Source organism: Anguilla anguilla, chromosome 2 (genome assembly GCF_013347855.1).
Source record: "Anguilla anguilla isolate fAngAng1 chromosome 2, fAngAng1.pri, whole genome shotgun sequence".
Lineage (NCBI taxonomy): Eukaryota > Metazoa > Chordata > Actinopteri > Anguilliformes > Anguillidae > Anguilla > Anguilla anguilla.
Window position 1 is genome coordinate 7,861,652 of NC_049202.1, and position 21,708 is coordinate 7,883,359.

General features: G+C 48.2%; 1 protein-coding gene across 3 annotated transcripts in view; it reads left to right on the top strand.

The window, feature by feature from the left end:
* Window positions 1–21,708, top strand: part of klhdc3 (kelch domain containing 3) — a 39,994-nt gene that overhangs the window by 13,017 nt on the left and 5,269 nt on the right. For all 3 annotated transcript variants that reach the window (XM_035403851.1, XM_035403852.1, XM_035403853.1), the window contains 5 exons: window positions 796–1,009; window positions 2,091–2,177; window positions 4,805–4,913; window positions 19,811–19,884; window positions 21,117–21,195. In XM_035403851.1, the coding sequence (XP_035259742.1) occupies window positions 796–1,009; window positions 2,091–2,177; window positions 4,805–4,913; window positions 19,811–19,884; window positions 21,117–21,195 (563 nt within the window). The remainder of the gene's footprint in view (window positions 1–795; window positions 1,010–2,090; window positions 2,178–4,804; window positions 4,914–19,810; window positions 19,885–21,116; window positions 21,196–21,708) is intronic.

Consider the following 21,708-nt stretch of genomic DNA (forward strand, 5'->3'; position numbering starts at 1 on the left):
TTTCAAATCCTTTAATCGCTTTTTAATGATGCTCGATGCGTAGCCTAAATATCGATGGACGCCTCTGGAGTGCTTTTGAAAATTCACTTTGCGCTTGGGAAACTGAAAGCACTTTACTAAATGACTACAGCAGTTATTGATCTTTTTTTCCCTGTTTTAACATGACATTGTAAAAACAGTGAACTGTCTTTACTTTCTGTCTCTAACCACATTGCATTAATGTTTTATAGGCCAGAAAAAATCTGGGCCCTTTTTGATGGTTGCGGCTTGTAGCGTACATTTCTGCCACCGGGGGGCACTGTGTACACAGCTTATTCGTTTCTGTTCTTCTCATGAAGCAGATACAGTTTGACAGGGTGCTGTTCACTGAAGGCTTTAATGTGGATTTCTGTTTCATCTTACCAGCTGGATAATTTTTGACATGAGCTTTTGTGTATTTTCTGTCTTTCATATCATATTGAGCTTGATTGCGCAGGGAATAGTTTAGTATTACACATTTGAATGATTTCCACAGCAACACTTCCACAAGCGCTATGTTTTATTATTTGCAACACTGGGCCACGTTTGTCTCAAAGCTTATTGTGTCATTTTGTCTTCTAGAATTTAATTTTTTTTATTTAGAGGGTGGAGGGTGGAATTCTCTCAAAATATCCCCATCTACAAATTCTGAGCAGTCATTAAAATGGCTCTTAATTTGCTTGAAGGGTTGCCAGTCTGGGGAATAGTCTTCTGCTTTATGGCTCAAGCTGCTCTTTCGGTGAGCTCTGAAGCGACCCGTGCCCCTCGTCTCTCCAGGGTACCCCGGCTCGGTGGAGAGACTTCCACTCGGCCACCATCATCGGGACGAAGATGTTTGTTTTCGGAGGCAGGGCGGACCGGTTCGGGCCCTTCCACTCCAACAACGAGATCTACTGCAACAAGATCCAGGTGTTCGACACGCAGACCAACTCCTGGCTGGACTGCCCCTCCACTCAGATACTGCCTGAAGGCAGGAGGAGCCACTCTGCCTGTGAGTCTCTCTCTCTCTCTCTCTCTCTCTCACACACACACACACACACACACCTAAATGCGCACACACACACACACTGACATGCATACACACACACGCGCGCGCATATACACACACATGCGCGCCACACACACACACACACACCCACACACACACACGTACGTGCACACACACTCCCACACACACACACACACACACACGTACGTGCACACACACTCCCACACACACACACACACACACGTACGTGCACACACACACACACACACTCGCACACACACACGCACTCCCACACACACACACGCACTCCCACACACACACACACACTCTCTCTCTCTCTCTCACTTAGCGTAATGGTGGCGACGGGCCGCTGGCTCGCTCCGCTCTGAGATTTACGATCGGGGCTCCTGACGGTTTCGCCGCTGCGGGCCAGCGGTGCGTCCAGCAGGAAGCCCCAGGCAGGGAGGTTCCCTTCGCGGTTTCTCCCCTCCCTGCTAACGGCCTCGCCGTATTTAAAAAGGAAAACGGGAGAAAAAAAGGAGAATGGCTTTAAGGAGGTTCCAAGGGCTCGTCGGAGAGCCAGGTTTGGGGGAGGAGAGGCTGGGGTGTGACCCCCCCCTGCCCCCAGGAACAGGAGAGGTGTTTAACAGACCCATACGTCCCCCGCTGATACTCACACAAATGTCACCCTCGTTTTCAGTGACTGGGGGCTGGAAAACGTCTCTGACGACTTTGAGCGATTGCCTGAAATATTTCAGTAAGGGAAGTTTGGGGAGGCATCGGCATGGAAACGGCAATAAAGGCCAGCCGACCGCGCGTGGGGCCTCTGTATAGAGACCCGGGGTGTCGAGACCCCCCCCCCCCCCCCATCCCGCCCGTTTGGGGTAACAGCTCGTCAATGAAGTGCAAATAGGATAATCGCCTTAAATATTATAATATTTATTATAGCATTAGTTTTAATCTGACGTCTTTAGCACTATCGCTAAATGGGTTCCTGTCCTCCAGGGAAGGTTTATTATTGTGATTTCTAATGTGTTTGCCCCCCCCCTCTTATTCTGCCTTGTCCCCCCCCCCCCCCCCCCAGTTGCCTTTAACGGGGAGCTGTACATTTTTGGTGGCTACAACGCGCGCCTGGATCGCCACTACAACGACCTCTGGAAATTCAACCCCGGTAAGCAATCTACTAAAGAGAGATCACAATCAACATTGTCAGTATTAATTGTCTCCACCAGATGGCGCAACATGCTTTGCTTCTCTGTAGAACAGGGGTTCACAAACTGGGAGCCAAGGAGTCCCAGGAAGTCCTCAGTAAAATGGAAAAAAATTTTCTCTCTAGTAGGCTATTTTATTTTTACATTAGTATTCTATAATTTGACACTTTCAGATGGAACAACCCTGGTGACAAAAAGGTGTGATTGGTAATATGATCATTGTCATTTCTGCCACATGTATGTTGTACTGAATGCATGACTGAAGCTGGTCCATAGTATGAGGTGTGAAGTTTCAGACATACTCCCATGTACCAGTGTGTTAAATAGCATCAGCATTTTACCCTGTAGTTTGCGTCGGATGAAAATGTAGCCATTTTATTGAGACTAGGGTCCTGGAGCCAGAGTGAGCATATTAGAGGTCCTTCGGGAGTTAAGGGTTCTTAGGAACCTTAACTTTATACATCTGTGTGGAATGCAAACACACACACACACACACACACACAGGCAAACATACTCACACACTCACACATACTCATATATACACATACATGTATACGACATACCCCAGAATCTGTGAAAGACATTTTGAAAGTGGATTTACCGTCTAGGGACCCTCTGTGAATGACTGTATAGTATTTCTCTGTCCCGTCCTGTTTATGCTAAAAACCTGTGCAGCAGCAGTTCCTCCCAAACTGAAGCTTCCAGCTGATTTGACTTTTAAAGCGACGCCTACCTGAGGCTGTTATCAAATCACACCTATACTTCAAAGCCATATTATTACATTGTTATTCTTTCTGAAGTTTGTTTGGATCTAATTAAAACTTTTCTGGGGGAAAAAATGTAATCAGTGTTATCCATAGGGAAATGGTTTGATTTGATACAACAAGCATACACCAACTGAGTCTGGTCCATTTTTGAATCATATTAGATTGATCTTGTACCTTCTTCTAACTGGAATCTTTTTTTGCTGTTTTCGAGAAACGGAAAGTATATTTTACGTGCCAATTCATGATTCCAAGCGCAAAATGCATTTCTTTAAATGTGTTTAACCTGCACAATTTTTTTTAGTAAAAATATGAATTTAAGAAATAAACGTCAAGCTGTGTTGTGCAGATGGTGAGTTTTCAGGGGTGGTTGTGGAGCCCGTGGTCTGGTGTCGGTTCTGGTTTGCGATGGCGGCCGCCGCGGCTCGCGGTCGACAGCTCGCGGCCTCGTAGTGGACCGCGTAATTGGCGGTAAGGCCGTCTGCAGAACTTTTCAGTCCCAAAATGGCGGCCTCCTGTCCGGCTGGCTGAACGGGCCCGACTCGTCATCCCTCTGCGGATGAGCCTGACCCGGTTCCCCGGGAAACCATTCGCCCTGACGTCCTGCGACGGCTCCGTCTGCAGGGGCGAGCGAACGTCCCGTCCTGCTGCCGCTGTCCTGCTCCGAGAACCCGCCAGCAGCAGCCTACACTTTTTACTTCATAGATTTAAAAAGTATATATCTTTTTTTACCTGTATTTCACATTACAGTACAGCTATTTTGCAGATGCTCTTATCCAGAGCGACATAGAATTTACACTGCATCCATTTATACAGCTGGATATGTACTGAAGCAATGCAGGTTAAGCACCTTGCTCAAGGGTACGAGAGCAATGTCCTACCTGGGAAGACCAGATCCTTACTCATTATAATACACTGCCACTCCCTGAAAGCACAAGGCAAGCTTCTGTTTCTTGGTTTGCCACTGCAAGGCAGAGTAGGTGTTTTTATGCATAACCTCTACTCTTAGCAAGTTATCAGAGGTTTGGAGGTTTACGCAAACAGGTTCTGCTCAAGAGTTAAAATTAGAGTGAAGTAGTTTCGTTTCACCAGTAGGTGGCAGCAGCTGCAACACCCTTCTGTATCTCCGCTGCCCACCTCCCCCTTCTCTCAGCAGGGTTAGAAAATCGCTTGTTGTCATAGAAACGGATGATGCTGCGATGCCATCATTAATGAGCATTCTAGCATGGTGTGTCTGACCACTCCATATATGGATGGTCCGTTGGGCAGCTCACAAACATTGCCATATCAGAGCAAGGATTGAGATTCTGCCGTCGAAGTCCGGATTCTTTTAATAGTTAATACGTGAATGACCAAAGAAGTCAAATAAATCCCGTGTTATTCAGTTGACATTTTAAATTACATTTACATTTTTGTTTCATGGTGAAAACAACAGGGGCATTTTATTTCTCTTCTCAGGGCGGTTTGTTATTGGTCTTGGGGACCACGTTTCTTGCTTTGGTGACGTGACTCACATTTTTGCCGATTAGCAGGGCGTCTTCTTAGTGGGCTGTCACTTAGAAGTGAGCTTGAATTGAATCTCCATTAGTGAACGGGCACACCATGTGGTACTTTACACCAGAAGGGCATTTTATTTTTTTTGGGTGCTAATATATTTGCGAAAGGTAAGCATGTCGCGCTTTCTCTCTATGGTCTTTGCACTCCTCTTCTTTCAGATGCAAAGACCACTGAATTGGCTGAACTTGGAATAAACAGTTCAAGTCGGTACAAATAATGTGAAGCCTGTGTTTGAGATGGGCCTGTGCTTGTGCTTTTTGCTGCAGAGAGCTTCTCCTGGAAGAAGGTGGACCCCCGGGGGAAGGGCCCCTGCCCCCGCCGGAGGCAGTGCTGCTGCATGGTGGGAGACAAAATCATCCTGTTCGGAGGAACCAGGTATGCCTGCTCACTGCTTCACCTGCGGTGGGACTGTGTGGGCCCGCTGTGCGAGGCTGTAAAGCTTCCTGTCGTCCCGCCCCCGCCCCCGCCCCCACCCCCGCCCCCACCCCCGCCCCCGCCCCCGTCGGTTCCATCAGGGTCCCCTCCCCGGTTTCATCCGGGTGGATTCGGTTTGGTCCCAAAATTAGAGACTGAGCGGAGCCGTCCCTCCTGACGGGAGGGGTTTCCACTCGGCTGCTTTTCCTGGGTAAATGGAGCGCGTGATCAGCGTTTTCTCGACGCACGTGCAGCACCAGCGGTTCCCTGCAGGGCCCCTTGCAACATTACCCGTCATTCCAAACGGGGCGTCGGGCAGCATGAGAGAATGAGGTGAAATTTAGCCATCAAGCTCATTCCGGGGCAGGTGCTAACTGTCCACTGTCCCTTTCAAATAAACAAATAAATACGAGTGAGGAATTTTCGGATTCATCCGCCCGCCCGGCTTTGGGTCACATAAAAAAAGGAAAGTATTTTAGGCCAAATACCCAGTTCTGCAGTGTCTGTTCTGCCTGTGTTTAACTGACAAGAATTATTGAACCTGTATATTTCTGCCTATTTCAGTGTTTGAGAGGATGGGAATTAAAGAATAAAATAAGTTCACTCATGTTGTTACCTGAGTTGAGGGTCAGTTACGTAATAATTTTGCTAAGGATTGACGTTAATTTCGTTAATTGAAAAATCCTGGTAGAAATGCCATCATGGGTGTTTCTTTCAGTTCATGAATTGAATTGGAGTTCATTTCCTGGATTGATTGAGCGGAAATGGACTGGATGTATTACATCCAGACTCGCCGTAAAAACCGTTCTGTTCTGGGTGGAATTTTCGCTCTGTTCCGGGGTGGGTCTGGGCGGATCCGTAAGTGCGTTGTCATACAGAACAAAGTGTTCAAACCTTACAGGCCGTTAATCTGGCTCCTAACGGGAATCTTAAACGTCTGTTCTGCTTCCACAGCGGACGGGGGTTCGAGCGAACGCGTCTCCAAGGTTGAAAGTCTTCGGCTGTAATTACCGGGGATATAAATTCCTCTTGCTTCGCCGAGGACAGTTCTATTATGGCTATAAATAAAATAGGCAGGCGGTGCGCCGCGTGTATTCTTCTGAAAGACCCTGAACTGAATGGGTTTTATAGGGAAAAGAAAATGGAAAAGAAGAGCCTTTTCTCCAGTTTGGCCTCCTTTCAGTTCCAGAGCTTAAAAGCGCTGGTCGGTTGCTAAGGAAGTGAGGTCGTCTAACCAGAGTCTTCACCTCGGTAGGGCTGAGAAGGAAAGAACGAGCCATTGCTCAAAATGTCCACATATCCAAGCAGATTTCTCTGTAGCTGTGCTAAAAATGTCCACATATCCAAGCAGATTTCGCTGTAGCTGTGCTCAAAATGTCCACATATCCAAGCAGTTTTCGCTGTAGCTGTGCTCAAAATGTCCACATATCCAAGCACATATCAGTGTAACTGTGCTGAAATTGTGTATATCCAAATACATAGCACTGTAGCTTTGCTCTTAGTGTCTGTATTTCCAAGCAGATGTCACCGTAGCTGTGCTCAAAACGTCTTTGTGTATCTAAGCACATAGTACTGTAACTTTGCTCAAAGTGTCTGTTTATCCAAGCAGACGATCCCATTGCGAACAGGTTTTTGCCGGGCTGTGGCGGGTGTGCTTGCCTGTCTGTGTGAAGTGTCCAGTTGCTGCTCTAATGAGGACAGGAGGTGTACCAGCCTTGTGAGGACCTATCTCTCAGAGGGCCCAAAGGCTTGTGTGATTTTTCTTTTTTGACCGTTTTTAATTTTAATTTGGACGTGACCGTGCTCACCGCCACAGCTTTTCACGCCGCAGTCCGCTAGTTAGCCTCACACTGACACCGAGTCAGAAGGAGGACCCGATTGAGTAGCATGTGCGGGCAGGCCGCAGGAACCTGACCGACCAGAGGGGGCGCTAGTGAGCTATGTGACCTGGACGTAACCACTGACTCGAATCCCACCAATCCCGCTAATGCTGCCCCTGCCCCGCCCTGTGGGGCCTGTCAGTCACGGGTGGGGTAGGCCAGTGTGCGTTTGTAAATAAGAAACCCCAACTGACCTTTAACCTTGCCTCTAGACCATTAAACACCGCTATTCATGTCTGAACTCTCGCTTGTGGAGAATGCGAATAGCACATGATGACTTTCATTAAATTGGCTGCAACTGCCTGGATTTCTCAAGGCATCCGTGTTGTGCAGGCTAAATAAGCCATTTTCCTCGTTTTGGCTGCCTTTTGTGGTAGAGAAACTGTAATGTATTCAAATTGTGATTCAGATGTTGTTTTTCCCTAAAATTATAAATGATTCTATTGTTGGAGTTCATGAAAAATGTTTCTAGCCAAGCGAAAGGAAACGACAATTTGGGCAGGCCGACATCTAATGGTTGATGAAACTATTTATTTTTCTGCGAAATTAAATTCGAAAATGTTAAATTGGAACGCGGTCAAAGCTGTTCCGACTTTTAATGAAGTTTAGCGAAGTTTTGCGGAGCGTCCAGATGGGCGCGTGGAAAAACATTTGCTTTTTTTTTGTCGCTTGATGCTTCTTTTCTAACGCAGTCCAAAGAATGAAATTGACAAATGTCTGCAGTCTAATTAGTTTCTCTCTCCTGCGGGACACCTTGCTTTTGCAGCTCTTTTTATTTTCCCAGAGAACCTGCCAAGGACAGAGTTAGAGGTTCGTTCGGCCATTTTGTTTCCTGAGAGCGTAATTTTTCCGATTGATCAAAGACGGACACCATCAATATTTTCTCACGCTTTATGATATTTTCTTAAGGGGAGGAATTTGCTCGAGTGAACATCAATAGAAGTGCTTAGCACTGTGGGACCCACTGTGTTTAAAGGGGTCATCTTTAGAAGGAGGGCTCAGTAGGACTGTGGAATTCCTGGGGGGGGGGGGGGGGGGGGGAGTACTGTTAAGAGCATCTGGGCAATATAAACTATAGGATAATTATCATCTATAATCTCCTACAGTGTCAGCCGAAGTGTGCAAGAGCATGCCAGTCGTGCTGCTTCTACTGAAACACTGCATTTCAACAACAGTGTTAGAGGAAAAACAAGCTTTCAAAACTACTTGCGTATTGATTATATATACAATAATGAAATAAGGAATTATGTGCCAAATCGTGGATTGAACTTCATTCATTACAACGTTTTGAAATAATACAATCTGATTTTGGTTTTGTTAATAATAAACTGATCTATCCATTCTGCTGTGAAGCAATTTGGGCTGCTTGTTTCTTCATATTAAAGGGCATTTTACATATAAATTTTATTATTATTTATTTATTGTTTTAAAGCTATCGATAAATACAGGTGATTCTTCACCTTCTAAACAGTATAATTTACACCTGTAAAGCAGGCTACACCTCCACCATTTTGACTGGTTTATAGGTGCGTGTATTTGTGAGGTGTTGATTAGTTAATTGTTGCATGTGTTTGGGAGGTGTGTGTTTTTGGTGAGTTAATGCTTGCGTGTGTTTGGGAGGTGTGTGTTCTTGATGAATTAATACTTGAGTGCGTTTTGTAACAGGATATTATTAAGTGTGTTTCTGCGTGTCCTGGTGTGTGCGGGGGGGTGGTCTGATTGGCTGAGCGTTAACGGCCGGGCGTTCACGCTCACTTACCGGAGTGTCAACGAGCCTGCTGGGCAGGGGGGGACCCCAGATTTATCACCTCGGGGACACCCCCACCCCCACACTCGGCCCGAAACCCGATCTGCCTGTCCCGGCTCTGCAGAACTCATTTAGGGCTCCGCACCGCGGGGAGGGGGGGGGGCCCGTACGCGACGACCGCGACCGCGGTACGCACCCGCCACTCGGGAGCCGCCGCGAATCTCGCCGGAACCCGGCTTCTTTAAGAGGGAGGGGGCTGAGTCTGTAACGAGACTGGATTTATCTAACGGCTTCGCTGGGAGTAACCGTCCTGGGGTTGGTGTAGTTTAGAGTTACTGTAGTGAAACTGGTCTCTATTAAAGTGCCTGTAATGAGACTGGGCTTTTTAGTGGCTTCACTGAGAGTAACCGTCCTGGGATTGGTGTAGTTTGGAGTTATAGTAGTGAAACTGGTCTCTTTAAAGTGCCTGTAATGAGACTGGGCTTTTTAGTGGCTTCACTGAGAGTAACCGTCCTGGGATTGGTGTAGTTTAGAGTTACTGCAGTGAGTCTGGTCTCTTTGAAAGACCGAGAGTTTCTGTGTTTAGTGGCTTAGTTGAGATTGACCGTATCTGGACTGGCTTCATTTGACGTTGCTCTCTTTTGAGAGTGATTGAGGCTGTTTTCATTGAGAATGACCATATACTGAGATCGGTTTCATTTAGTTGTAGGCCTGTGCTGAGACAGGCCTCTTTGAAATTGACCGTACCGAGACAGGCATCATTTAGTGCGACCGGGCCTGGAAGCAGTCGTCACAGGAGCGACCGCACACTGCTCCTACAGTGTCTGCGTTCTGAAGGTTATCAGATGGAGATGTCACAGCGAGTCTCCCAGTGCTGAAGGTTAAAGGTTAGATAAGGTCAGGATTGGTACACTGGTGACCTTTCGAGTGACTTTCCAGACGCTCCACACAGGTGGGCGCACGCGCACACACACACACGCACACACACGCACTGAGACAGTCTAGACAGGACCTAAGTATAAACTCGGCTTTGTCACCTGCTCATATTCTCCACTTGCGTGAGCAGTCTGGCTGTTATTCTGCTTATTGGATTCAAATTGCATATAATGTAGTGTTTAGTCAGGTTACAGTGCTGTTACTGCATTGTGAGAGGGGAAGGAGCTGGTTGTAATGAACAAATTAAAGTGTGATATAACCATAATCAGACTAATATTATTATTAATAATGAAGTGTTTATTTGAAGGAGAAAGAGCCACTGCCAAGCCCTTCTGCAGAGATTAGAGAATGATATGAAGGAAGGATGAGGTCATGGGCAGCCTCTTGCATCGTCCTGCGCGAGCGCGTGTTTTCTGTGATGTCATCGCCGCGTGGCCGGCGGCCCCACGCGGCGACCAATGGGTGGGCGGCGGGGTCGCGGGGCCGGGTCGGGTACGGAGCGTTCTCCCGAGCGGCAGGAAGCGAGCCGGAACGCGGCAGATCGGCATGCTGGGAGCCGACAGCTGGCGTTTCGGCCGCTCCTAAAAAAAAAAAAAAAGAAAAAAGAAAAAAAAGAACCCCCCGGAAAATGGCGGTACTTGTGCCCATAAAGCGCCGTTTTTGGGACACGCAGGGGAGAGACGGGGGTGTTGGCAGTACCCACTGTCCTGGTAACCGCGGCGTTGTTGGAACGTCCCATCATCCTTTGCCCGACTTCTCTCCTCCCCCCCGTCCTCCTGAAGAGCAGACGAATGTGTGGCTAGATCACTCCCATTCATCAGTGCACAGACCCATCGACAGTCTCATCTACACACCCAAGAGCACTGCTGCTAGCAGGCTAATTTTATAATTGCACAGGGGCCAGCTGGTCAACCGAGAGCTGTGTACCCATTATACAGGTAAAACGGATACAATATTTGTTTTTCTTCATCTTCCTTTTAACAGCCTGTTTTGGGGGCAGGGGTCGCTAATTAGCAAGTAGCATAGGCGCCCAAACCACTGCATTTGACCCATGCTGTTGATTACAGGCGGAAATTAGTGTACTCTACAACATCCCCGTCAAATGAAGGCATAAAGGTCAGTTGGTAAATCGGCAGAGGGTATATGTAAATGAGTGGGCACGCTCTGACCTCCTCCGTACGGGATGCCGCGCGTTCCCTGCTGAATAAAACATGGGGGGTAATAACCTTTTTGGATTCTGCTTTTGGAAAAGCTGTTTGCGGAGCGGTTGGTCTTCCTGTGCGTTAAGCTGCAGTGACCTTTCCAGAAAAAGAGGGAGCGTCGTCCTCTCGGTCCGACGTTCCCTGCAGCTGGGTTTTACTGTAACCCCATCGCTATAGAAACGAGAAGCGAATCCGTGAAAGTGGCCGTGGAAACAAATCACAATGGGCAACTGTACAGTACATCTGTGTGTGTGTGTGTGTGCATGCGTGTGTGTGGAAACAAATCACAATTGGCAACTGTACAGTACATCGGTGTGTCTGTGTACGTGTGTGTGTGCCAGAAACAAACCACAATAGGCAACTATCTGTGTGCGTGCATGTGCATGATCGTGCATACATGCGCGCGCGCACGTGTGTGTGTGTGTGTGTCGCTGAGGAGACAAATAGAGGAGTAGCAAATGAAAGCTATCAGCTGTAGCTGTGCAAATAACAGCTGGCTAGTAGTAGTTAGCTTTATGTGGGCGTGTGTAAGAGGCCAGCTGTGATCAGTGTGGGAACATCATAACAAGCCGATATCACTAGACGCATTTAAATAAATTTGGTTTCTGAAAATGGGTACAGAAGGCTCCATATCATCATCAGCCATCTGCACACTTCCCAGCATTCTGAGTTTTCAGAGCGCTTGTGTAGAACGGTGCGCAATTCCATTTTCAGTGACCGTTTACAGTCTTAAAAGTGTCTCTACAGAAGTAGTACCCAGAAAATAGGGGGTCTATATCAGTTACTGTAAAGTTTAACCCTGTGAAGAGTGGGCTTTTTGTTTGGAAGGTTCTAGAACTCTTATTGCTTTCTGTCACCAGCGGTGATTGTTACATCAGCATTACATAAGCTTCAGTTAAGGACATTCTAATCACATATTTGTGACCTTACACCTTTAACCCTTTCACCAAAGGGTTAATGTACTGAAAGCATTTGTCTATTATTGATCTTCTTTTCATGTCCCTGTGGTTTTATTGGCTGTTTAACAATAGTGAGCACAGTGACAGGATGGCAGGGCAGTCAGCTGGTGTGTGGGTCATGTCCTGCTGGCTCTTTTTTTTTTTTTTGGAAGGTGCATGGTTTCTGAGGTTTTTTGGAGACCGTGAGCCCTACGAGCCCCGCGTTCCTGCTGCCAGGTGCTCAGGGTGCTGTCCGGGCTGTGAGTCACCGCACACCGGTGTTCAGGCGCGGGTAACCCTTTCCTCGCTGCCTCTCGGCCAATCACACGGCCCTTCGGCAGGAGGGAACCACTCGCTACGTGTCCGACACTGACGTTTTTGGACTTGTCGTTTTTCGAACGTTTGTGTGGCCGCTACTTGTTCTAATAGCCTGCAATATGGTTTTATTCTGATTATTTATTATGGTTTTAGCCGTTTCTCGTCACCCCCATCACAGGTCTTGTGCTGACTTGTGATGGGTGTGAGCTGTGACTGTTGAGGATTTTTATTCTTGATTGTTCGTGCTTAGCCCAGTTAATTTGCACTAGTGCTTTAGCAATGCTACATACACACTCACTGGTCTGAGAACGTTAGCCAGGGATGGCGCTATTGCTGGTATTAATCAGATGGATACACTTGCAGGTGTCCCACTCTGTAAATCTCTCTGTGAACAAGAGCATAATGTAAGTCAGTATAATGTGATATATTAAAGAGCGGTTTTAACATTTTTAGCAGCAGAAAAACCACTCACCGCGTCTCGGGGCCAGAGGGCATGGGCTCAGCCTGCTGTGAAAGCGTACCCTTGGTGACACAGTGTCGCAGGAGGTTGAGCTCTGTGCGTGGATTAGAGACGGCGTGGGCGTTTCCCCGTCTCTCTGATGGGCGGTGTTTTTTTGTGCTGGTGTATTTGCGGAGCGCTCGCCTCTGGGTGGGTGGGTGGGTCAGGACGGGGCGCTAAAGGTCAGGTCCGGGTCGGGAACTCAAAGCGAAGTGGCTTCACCCCGCGAGACGAGGACCCCCCGCTCTTAATTTGACGCATTGGCCTGCTGTTTTCTTTAGCGGCTAACTTAAGGGCTAAAGCGTTTAAGTGCGACTTAAGGGCATACCTGCCACAGTCCCCTACCACCGCCATTCACAATATTTACTTTATAGGAGCGGAGTTAAACAAAATGAAGTCCGTTCGGTAACAGTGTCTTAGTTTTTAGCTTTTCTTAATTTCATGGCTCTGTGCGTTAGATTTAGGCAGGTTTACTATTCTTGTTTTCCTGTAATTGTTCTCCACTATTTTCCTGGAGATCAACTTCCTTCCTTTTAATGTCCTTGAAGCTGTTAAGGAGCTTCATAATTGTTCCCACGTTTGCTTAAATAGGTTTTATTTGTTTTTGTTATTGTTATTTAAGTTTCTATTGTAATACTTTCTCTCCACTTTGCAAGTGATTTGTGGCAACCTAATTATAAACGGTACTACGCAGAATAAAGACTCATTAAGACCGATTGTTTGATGACACAACGTATTTATGAGGTCATGACCTCACTCTAGTTTAGTTACGGATTTCGCAGTCTGCTTGCATGATTTAAGCTTGTGTTGTGTTTTTGTTAACTGCACACCCTGCATTTTGTGTTCACTGAAATGTTACACTTTTACACAAAAACGGGAAGATCATAACACGTGCTTAATTCTGCGTGTTAAGCCTAAATTTGAACCTTGGGACCCCGATAGTATTTTAATGATTTAGCACCGTCCGGTTATTTGCTTATGTGGGATTTCACTGCGTTTCCCTTCCCTTCACCAAACACATTCATCAGAATCTGAATCCTAAGCCAGTCTAACTGGCTGCATCAGGAGCGGGAACTTCTATTGGCTTTTAAGAGCAGGGATTTAGACGCGTTTGGATTATGGAGTAGGAAACGCTCTGTCGAGGCTTCAGCCGCAATCCGATCTCGTCCTTATTTGCGTTGCCAAGCGGAGGACCGCACCTTTATTACGCCGCAGATCTCACCGCGCTCTTAGCCTAACCCAACAAAAACATCACCTTCCTAACCTCTCCTCCGCCTGTGCATCGCTCACGGTGGAAAAAGAGCACATCTGTCTCTCTCTCTCCGCCGAAATGTTTAGAAATTGATTTATCCAAATTCTCGGAACTTTCAGTGTTTCATTTGTGCTCACCGCGAGCGCGCGGTCCCCGAGAATCGGTCCGGTGGCGGTGCCGTAGCGTTAGGACGTAAGATGGCGGTAGTTGGTCGTTTGTGTTGTCGTGGAGGTAAGGGTTCTCCAGGTTGTGTGATTGACAGGTTCGGGCCTGCGGATGAGAGGTTGTGAGGCAGGCGTTTGTCACACGGACGGCGCGCACATGTGACCCTGCAGATAAGCAGTTTTCACACAGGAAGTTGTTGTTCGTGATGATTTCCTCTCAGTGCAGCACCTACAGGTCAACAGGAAGTGGGCAGATGAACAGGAAGTAGATAATAAAGAACAGATTCAGAGGAATTGAAACATTAAGTAAAGAAAATATCTGCCTGGCCATCAGGGGTGACCAGAGTAGGATTTTACGTATGTTTGTCGTTTTGAGTTTTACCGTTTGTTAAAAAATGTATCTCATAACATTTCAAGCGGCTTAGTATTACAACTCAGTATACGGACAGACCAGCAAGAGGACATCAAGCACTTTTTCAGGAATCTGTTGCATCTAGCGACTGTTACAATCGGCGAATCTGTCACAATCAGCAACATAAATGTAGAAACACTGTGGGACTCATTATTGCATACCAGAGCATGGGAGGTTGTGCATGTCGTTGTAGCATTAGCTCTTTGGTTAGCCGTGCTAACTGGGCCTCCTTTCAGCCGGTGTGTCTCGGTCACACCTGAGGGAACAATGCCCGTTTTCCCATACCCCTCCCGGTTTTAGCACTGTACTGTTCAGGCTCCGAGCGCGAGGGCCTGGGGGGGGGGAGGGGGGGGAGGGGGCGGGGCTAATGAGGCGGGAAAACGCCCTGCAATCGGAAGTCCCGATTAGACGCCCTCGGCCAGCGCGGGGCGTAAAACGGCAAGCACCGGGGCCCCCCCCCCCGGGGAGGTTTACGAGCCCCGACTGCGGCTCCTGCTTCTCACGGCGAACCCCTGCTGAGGCGCTAGACTCTCTCGCTCACTCGCTCGCCCTGATTTACCACGACCGAACGAACGCCTTGGACTGCGCGTACAACTACGGGCTTTCTTATCTTACTTATTTATTTATTTTAAAGGAATTTAAATTAATGTTCGTTACACTATATTTGCCTATATCTTTTAGATAGATCTTTTAGACTAACTTGCTTTGTTACTTAGAAGTTATTAGAAGTGCTTAGCACACCTGCAAAGAAAAAAAAGGGGGGGGGATGCCCTATAAGTGCTACATAAATAAAATAAATAAATAAAGTTGTTACCTCGGTGGGGGGCGAATTTGCGCGTCGTGATACTTTGCTGCTCGTATAACCCAACGGCCTGTCTGAAACCCTTCCCTGTTTCTCAGGGTGGGGGGGGGGCATTAATGTTCTGCTCAATTTCGTCCCCTTTTACTGTGATGCCTCTGTCAGCCCCCCTACCCCCCCCACCCACCCATTCCGGAGGTTCTCAGTCTCAGCCAGGATTTCCCACAGAAACCCCTGCAGAGATTAACAGTCATAATAATGAAATTGCTTGGCACTCTAAATTTTTCTCAGTGACATTATGGATATTTATCCATAAATAATTTTTTAAAAACTTTTTCTTTTTCAAAATGTGATTTACACCTCAGCATTCATTACAGAAATGGATTTTATTTCTTATTTATTGGATTCAGTGGATTCTTTTGAGAATATATTTGCTTCGGCACCTTGCGGTGTCTGGCAATAATCGCTATATTTGCCCGTGTGGTGTTGAGTGTTGATTGGTTTACAGTTCTTTCATTTGGCAGGTGCTTTTAACCAAAGTGACTTGCAAATAAATAAGTCTACTGAATTTGATCGGCTGCCCAAACGAATGATCGGGCCTTGGTATGATGTGTATGTGATAATATATGCCCATATATATATATATATGTGTGTGTGTGTATATATATGTATATATATTATCATGCCCATCAAGCGCACCACTAAAAATTGAACTGAACTCCCTCTCTGTGAAAAACAGAATTGAGTTTTGTTTCAGCATTTTCTGCAGTGGGGGGGTGATGACACCTTACAGCGTTTAATGAGTTCAGAGGGCGCGTTTGATTAACACTTGCCCCCCTGCCCCTGCCCCCCCCGCCCCCCCCGTCCCCAGCTCAGAACAAACAAACGGCCTGGTTTCTGTAATGGCTGGATGTGACCCTACAGGCCCGCAGTCCCCTGACAGTGGAACACACTGCCCAGGCTCCCAATCGGCCCAGGGTGCGAGCGTCCTCTCTAGGCCGGGGTGACCCCCTGGGGTGGAGTGGGGGTGTGTGTAATGAGTTCCCCAGCTGCCCCCCCCCCCCACCTCTCCGGGGACCCCCGTACTCGTGCTCCCAGCTCCGACAAGCGGCTTTAACCCCCCCCCTGGGTTTGTTTAGGAAAGATTAGCGACGTTAAGCCCCTTACAACATCCTGCGCGCATCCAGGAAGAAGAAAAACAACAACAAAAAAAACGGTTTAGGGTTCAGGGAGGGAGGACAGAGCTTCTCCAGCGCAGGTCTCCGGAGGGTTTCCCTGGAAAAACATCGGGCAGATGTTTGTAGGAGTAGTTTAGAGGGCGCTACAAGTGTGACAGAAGATTGAAGAGCAGATAATTCACTGTGGTCAGAACAGGCGTCGGTTTTGTTGGTTTGTTTTTTTTATTTTTTATTATCCGTCCAACACCGTGAAAGTTACCTTCTTTAGGTATTTAAGACATTAGGACTGAGGCTAAAACTTTGGTCTATTTTTTAGGTTTTTGTTTGGTCTATTTTTGTTTTGGTTCTATAAATCTCTGCTGTATAAATCTTTGACCCGTGGATATAGTGCTTTATAGTGATAGAGTGTTTTTAGCCAACGTGCAACGGAAAACTGAGGCACAGCATGTCTGCTTCATGTCACATTCATAGAGCCAACTCTCTTATCCAGAGCAACTTACAATGTGGGAGAACTTGGTGAAGAGTTGTATAGAGCCAGACCTGGCAAACAACATTCCCAGACCAGTGAGTATGTATGTTACATCACAAAGCCACTAATGCAAGTTACCTGTACCAACCTGTTGACCCCGGGATTGAAGCCACAAATACGTGCCAATAACATCCTTAACGAGCCATAAAAACAATTAAAATGCCCTTAATTAATTACATCAGGCGGGAGTACTCGAGGGAGGGAATTGGACAAGATGCCGTCTGAAGAGGCGGGGTTTCGGTCCGCGTCGGAAGATGGCCCTTAACCCTTCCCAGCATGCACCGCGGTCCTGCCCCGCAAAACAAAAAACAAGACCGCGAGCTGTCCGTGCGTAAAAACATCTGCTTGGTCTCCCGGACCGCGAGGCTTCTGAAGACGGCTTTGTAGTCATAACACGCAACGTACACCTGTCTGAACCCTCTACCTGCTGGAGCGGTCGTATAAAATGACCTTTTACGGGCGTGTTTTCTTGTGTTTTTATCGCTCTGATCTGGCGACGTTCACCTGCGGGGTGGGGGGGGGGGGCGGGCAACGGGTGAAAGTTAGCCGCGTTGCTAAATCCGGTAGGGTACGCTGACGCAGTCGCTTGTATTTGGATGCCGTGCGTTTTCCCTTTTAGCTCGATTAAATTAAGCAATGTAAATATGTGTAGCATACGTATTGAAGCATTCTGAATTAATTTGGCTCGCTCTGTGTACATAATGTGATTAGCAGTATGGCTGTGACCCTTTAGAACAAGGTTATATTTGATGGATTGTTTGATTGGTGGAGGGAGGCAGTTGCTTTGGAGTGTGGATACCTGGGCCTGTATTCACAAAGCATCTCTGAGTTGGAGGACTTATCTAGGTTCAGGTTCCCCCTGTCCGTGTCCTAACCTCACCCCATTGTGAGCTGATAGTTAAAGGTCTCCTTGATCAGGGCTTGTATTCACAAAGCACCCCTTAGGGTACTGACACTGATCCAGAATCAGTTTTACCCAGCCTAGCTTCCTCGTGCATCGTGTGCTTGGGCTGTGCACAGGAAGAGCCATTGGAATGATGTCAGTCTGAAGTAAAATGGCTGCATCATATGCTGACAATCAATTCATCCTCCTCCTCTTCATTTTCACACTGGATCCAGAATGCGGGTTGCATGTTTAAAAAGTCTGCCTCGGAGTGCTACCGCCCCTTAACAGCTGTAGCTTTGTAAATCAATTATGCAAATATTGCGTAGCGTATGTAAACGAGGAAGGCATCCGCTCGAGTGCAGCGGTTTCGTCGGCGAATAGTCCGCCAGCGCTAGGCGATGATGGAAGCAGATCGTTTGCATTCCCAGCGCGAGCTGCAATTACTCGCCGTTCTGCGCCTTGTCAGAGACCAGTGATCTCGGCGGCTCTGATTGGCCGAGAGGTGCCCGCCTCAAATTGGACTCGCCGTCTGCTGACGCAGATGTTCCGTTCGCTGGCCAGATATTCTGCTCCGTGTCATCAGCGTCAAAAGGTGCTGTCTCCACTGTCCTGAAGTTCAGCCCGCTATTAGTACTTATGAAGATGGAACTAGAAGACTGGACATCCGTAGCTAGCGCTAGCATAGCGGCGCAGACAGCGCCAAAGCCTCTTAGGTTCCTAGCTCAAGAAGAGCTACACCCTAACTCCATGCTGTTGTATTCTATTGATCCCTGAACCGTTGGGAGGTTTACCAAAAATATATACCATTTCTGTTGTCAAGATAGCTTTTTTTTAAGCCAGGATGGGAAATTTAGCTGACTTACAGGGGTCTGCTTCTGTGTGTGTGTGTGTGTGTGTGTGTGCGTGCATGCGTGCGTGTGTATGCATGTGCGTGCGTGCGTGCATGCGTGTGTATGTGTGCGTGCGTGTGTGCGCGCGCGTATGTGTGTGTGTGTGTGAGAGAGAGAGAGAGACGGAGGCGCAGGTAGAGCGCTTGTGTACGTTTTGGCAGAAACAGCATGGCGGCCGTGACTCACTCATCCTCTCGCTGAGCCGACGCTTCGGCCGCTGGGCTCTGATTGGCTGCTCCACTTGGGCAGAGATTGCGGTGACTTCATCGGTCCCGGAATAGAAGAGCGGGAGAGCGGCCTCTCCTCGGTCTGGACTGCGTACTGACGCCCAGCGGAACTGCGTACTGACGCCCAGCGCGCCTCCTGTTTCTCCCTCCTCTCTGCCTGATCACCAGTAGACCTCCTGTTTCTCTCTCCCCTCTGCCTGATCTCCAGTAGACCTCCTGTTTCTCCCTCCCCTCTGCCTGAACACCAGTGGGCCTCCTGTTTCTCCCTCCCCTCTGCCTGATCACCAGTGGGCCTCCTGTTTCTCCCTCCCCTCTGCCTGAACACCAGTGGGCCTCCTGTTTCTCTCTCCCCTCTGCCTGATCACCAGTGGGCCTCCTGTTTCTCCCTCCCCTCTGCCTGAACACCAGTGGGCCTCCTGTTTCTCCCTCCCCTCTGCCTGATCACCAGTGGGCCTCCTGTTTCTCTCTCCCCTCTGCCTGGTCACCAGTGGGCCTCCTGTTTCTCCCTCCCCTCTGCCTGATCTCCAGTAGACCTCCTGTTTCTCCCTCCCCTCTGCCTGATCTCCAGTAGACCTCCTGTTTCTCCCTCCCCTCTGCCTGATCTCCAGTAGACCTCCTGTTTCTCCCTCCCCTCTGCCTGAACACCAGTGGGCCTCCTGTTTCTCCCTCCCCTCTGCCTGAACACCAGTGGGCCTCCTGTTTCTCCCTCCCCTCTGCCTGATCACCAGTAGACCTCCTGTTTCTCCCTCCCCTCTGCCTGATCACCAGTGGGCCTCCTGTTTCTCCTTCCCCTCTGCCTGATCTCCAGTAGACCTCCTGTTTCTCCTTCCCCTCTGCCTGATCTCCAGTGGGCCTCCTGTTTCTCCCTCCCCTCTGCCTGATCACCAGTGGGCCTCCTGTTTCTCCCTCCTCTCTGCCTGATCACCATGTGATGGGATGTGACCTCATTCATCATGGAGAACAGAGAGAGACTCACCTTGTGTGTTCTTTTTTCCCTCCAGCCCGTGTCCAGAGCAGGGAATGGGAGATGAGTTCAATCTTATGGATCACTCTGACCTGTACATCTTAGATTTCTGTGAGTATATCTTTGATTTATTTGTGTATGTCTTTGATTTCTGTGAGTGTAACTTAGATTTCTGTGAGCATAGCTTTTATATATTAGACCATCTGATTTCTGTGAGTACGGCTTTGATTTATGTGAGTATATCTTTGATTTCTGTTGTTCAGCTTTGATTTCTGTGAGTATATTTTTGGTTTATGTGAGCAAATTTTTTTTTTTTTTTGAGGACGCTGGATTAAGTTCAGCTTTGCATATTCCCATTGGTATTAGAGTTCAGTTTTCTGAGTCCAAGTTTGAGGTAAACTGCTGCAGCATTTTAAAAAAAAGGAAACGAATGAAGCGTTTTCACACTGGCCGTCCAGTGGCCACGCCCCCGAGCGGAACACCCTGACAGCGCGCCCGCCCCCGCCGGCACGGGTACGGGGTGCGGTGAGTCACCAGCCGACGTCGCGTCCTGCCGGCGGGGGTTGGGGGTGCGGGGGGGTGCGGGGGGGTTGGGGTCTGGAAAGGCATTGGATCCCAGTGCCGCGGCGCGCCTAAAATAAACGGCTGCAAACGTGCGTGCTGGCGCGGGCCGGGCCCTCTCCCGCCAGCGGCCATGCCAGGCCCCCATATGCCCGCCGACCCCGTTCAACTCAGCTGTGCGTAACCAGGGCTACCGTCGCCACGGGATACGGGGGGGCGGAGGGAAGGCCGTGTCCCCAAACGCACGCTGAGGGAACGCGGGACTTTGGCCCCGTCACTGAAGAGTGTGTGTGGGAGTGTGTGTGTGTGTGTGTGTGTGTGTGTGAGTAACTGTATGTACATGTACATGTGCTTGTGTGTGTGGCTGTATACGTGTATGTGCCTCCGTGTTTGTGTGTGTATGCGAGTATCTGTGTGTGCTTAACTTGTATTGAATTTAGGAGAAACAATTATTTTATTGCTACCAGTAGCTTTTCTGACTGTTAAGCTCTTGTATTACGAATTGAGTAGCATACGGGTAGCATTATAAAATCAGTTGATGAGCTTTCATTTTTAGTCTCCTCTAAACTGGGGGGACAAAGGCCCTCAGGACCAGGTAGAACTCTGGATCTGGCGCCCGTGTGCGACGGCTTTGTTCTTGGCGGGATTTATCCGCGCAGATCATGAAATCGAGGGAACCTGCCGCAGCACCGCCGCTGACGCAGGAGAGCGGGATGTGATTTTTTGGAAACGGAGGCTCAAAGGCAAACCGGGCAGGTGTTTGTGCCTTGTGTCCCCCGCAGGCCCCGACCTGAAGACGTTATGCAAGCTGGCGGTAATTCAGTACCGACTGGAGCAGTCCGGCCTGCCCCATGACATCAGGTAACCGGCGACGACCGCCCCGCCGTACAGTTCGGAACAACAACAGAGCAGCCCTGCATACATTCACTACATTTACCATGAAATAGGCATCGGAAATGTGCTGTCTGTTTAAAATGGCAACCCTGTTTGGCTTCAGGTAACCTGCACTGCCCGCTCGATGTACAGTACAGAACAATAACAGAAAAACCCTGCATACGTTTACCATGAAATAGGCATCAGAAATGTGCTGTTTGTTTAAAGTGGCAACCCTGCTTGGCATCAGGTAACCTGCACAATATAATCAGCGTATAGCATATAGAACCAAAACAACATAAATGTATACTTAAGAAGTCATCAAAAATGTGCTGTCTTTTTTAAAGTGGCAACTCTGCTTGGGAACACAATCCACTCCGCATATAGTGCCAAAACAAACAAACGAAACAAATCCCTACATACATCTGTCCTTACGAAGTCATTAAAACGTGCCGTCTTCTTAAATTGGCAACCCCTGGGCCTGCCCTACGCGAATAAGAA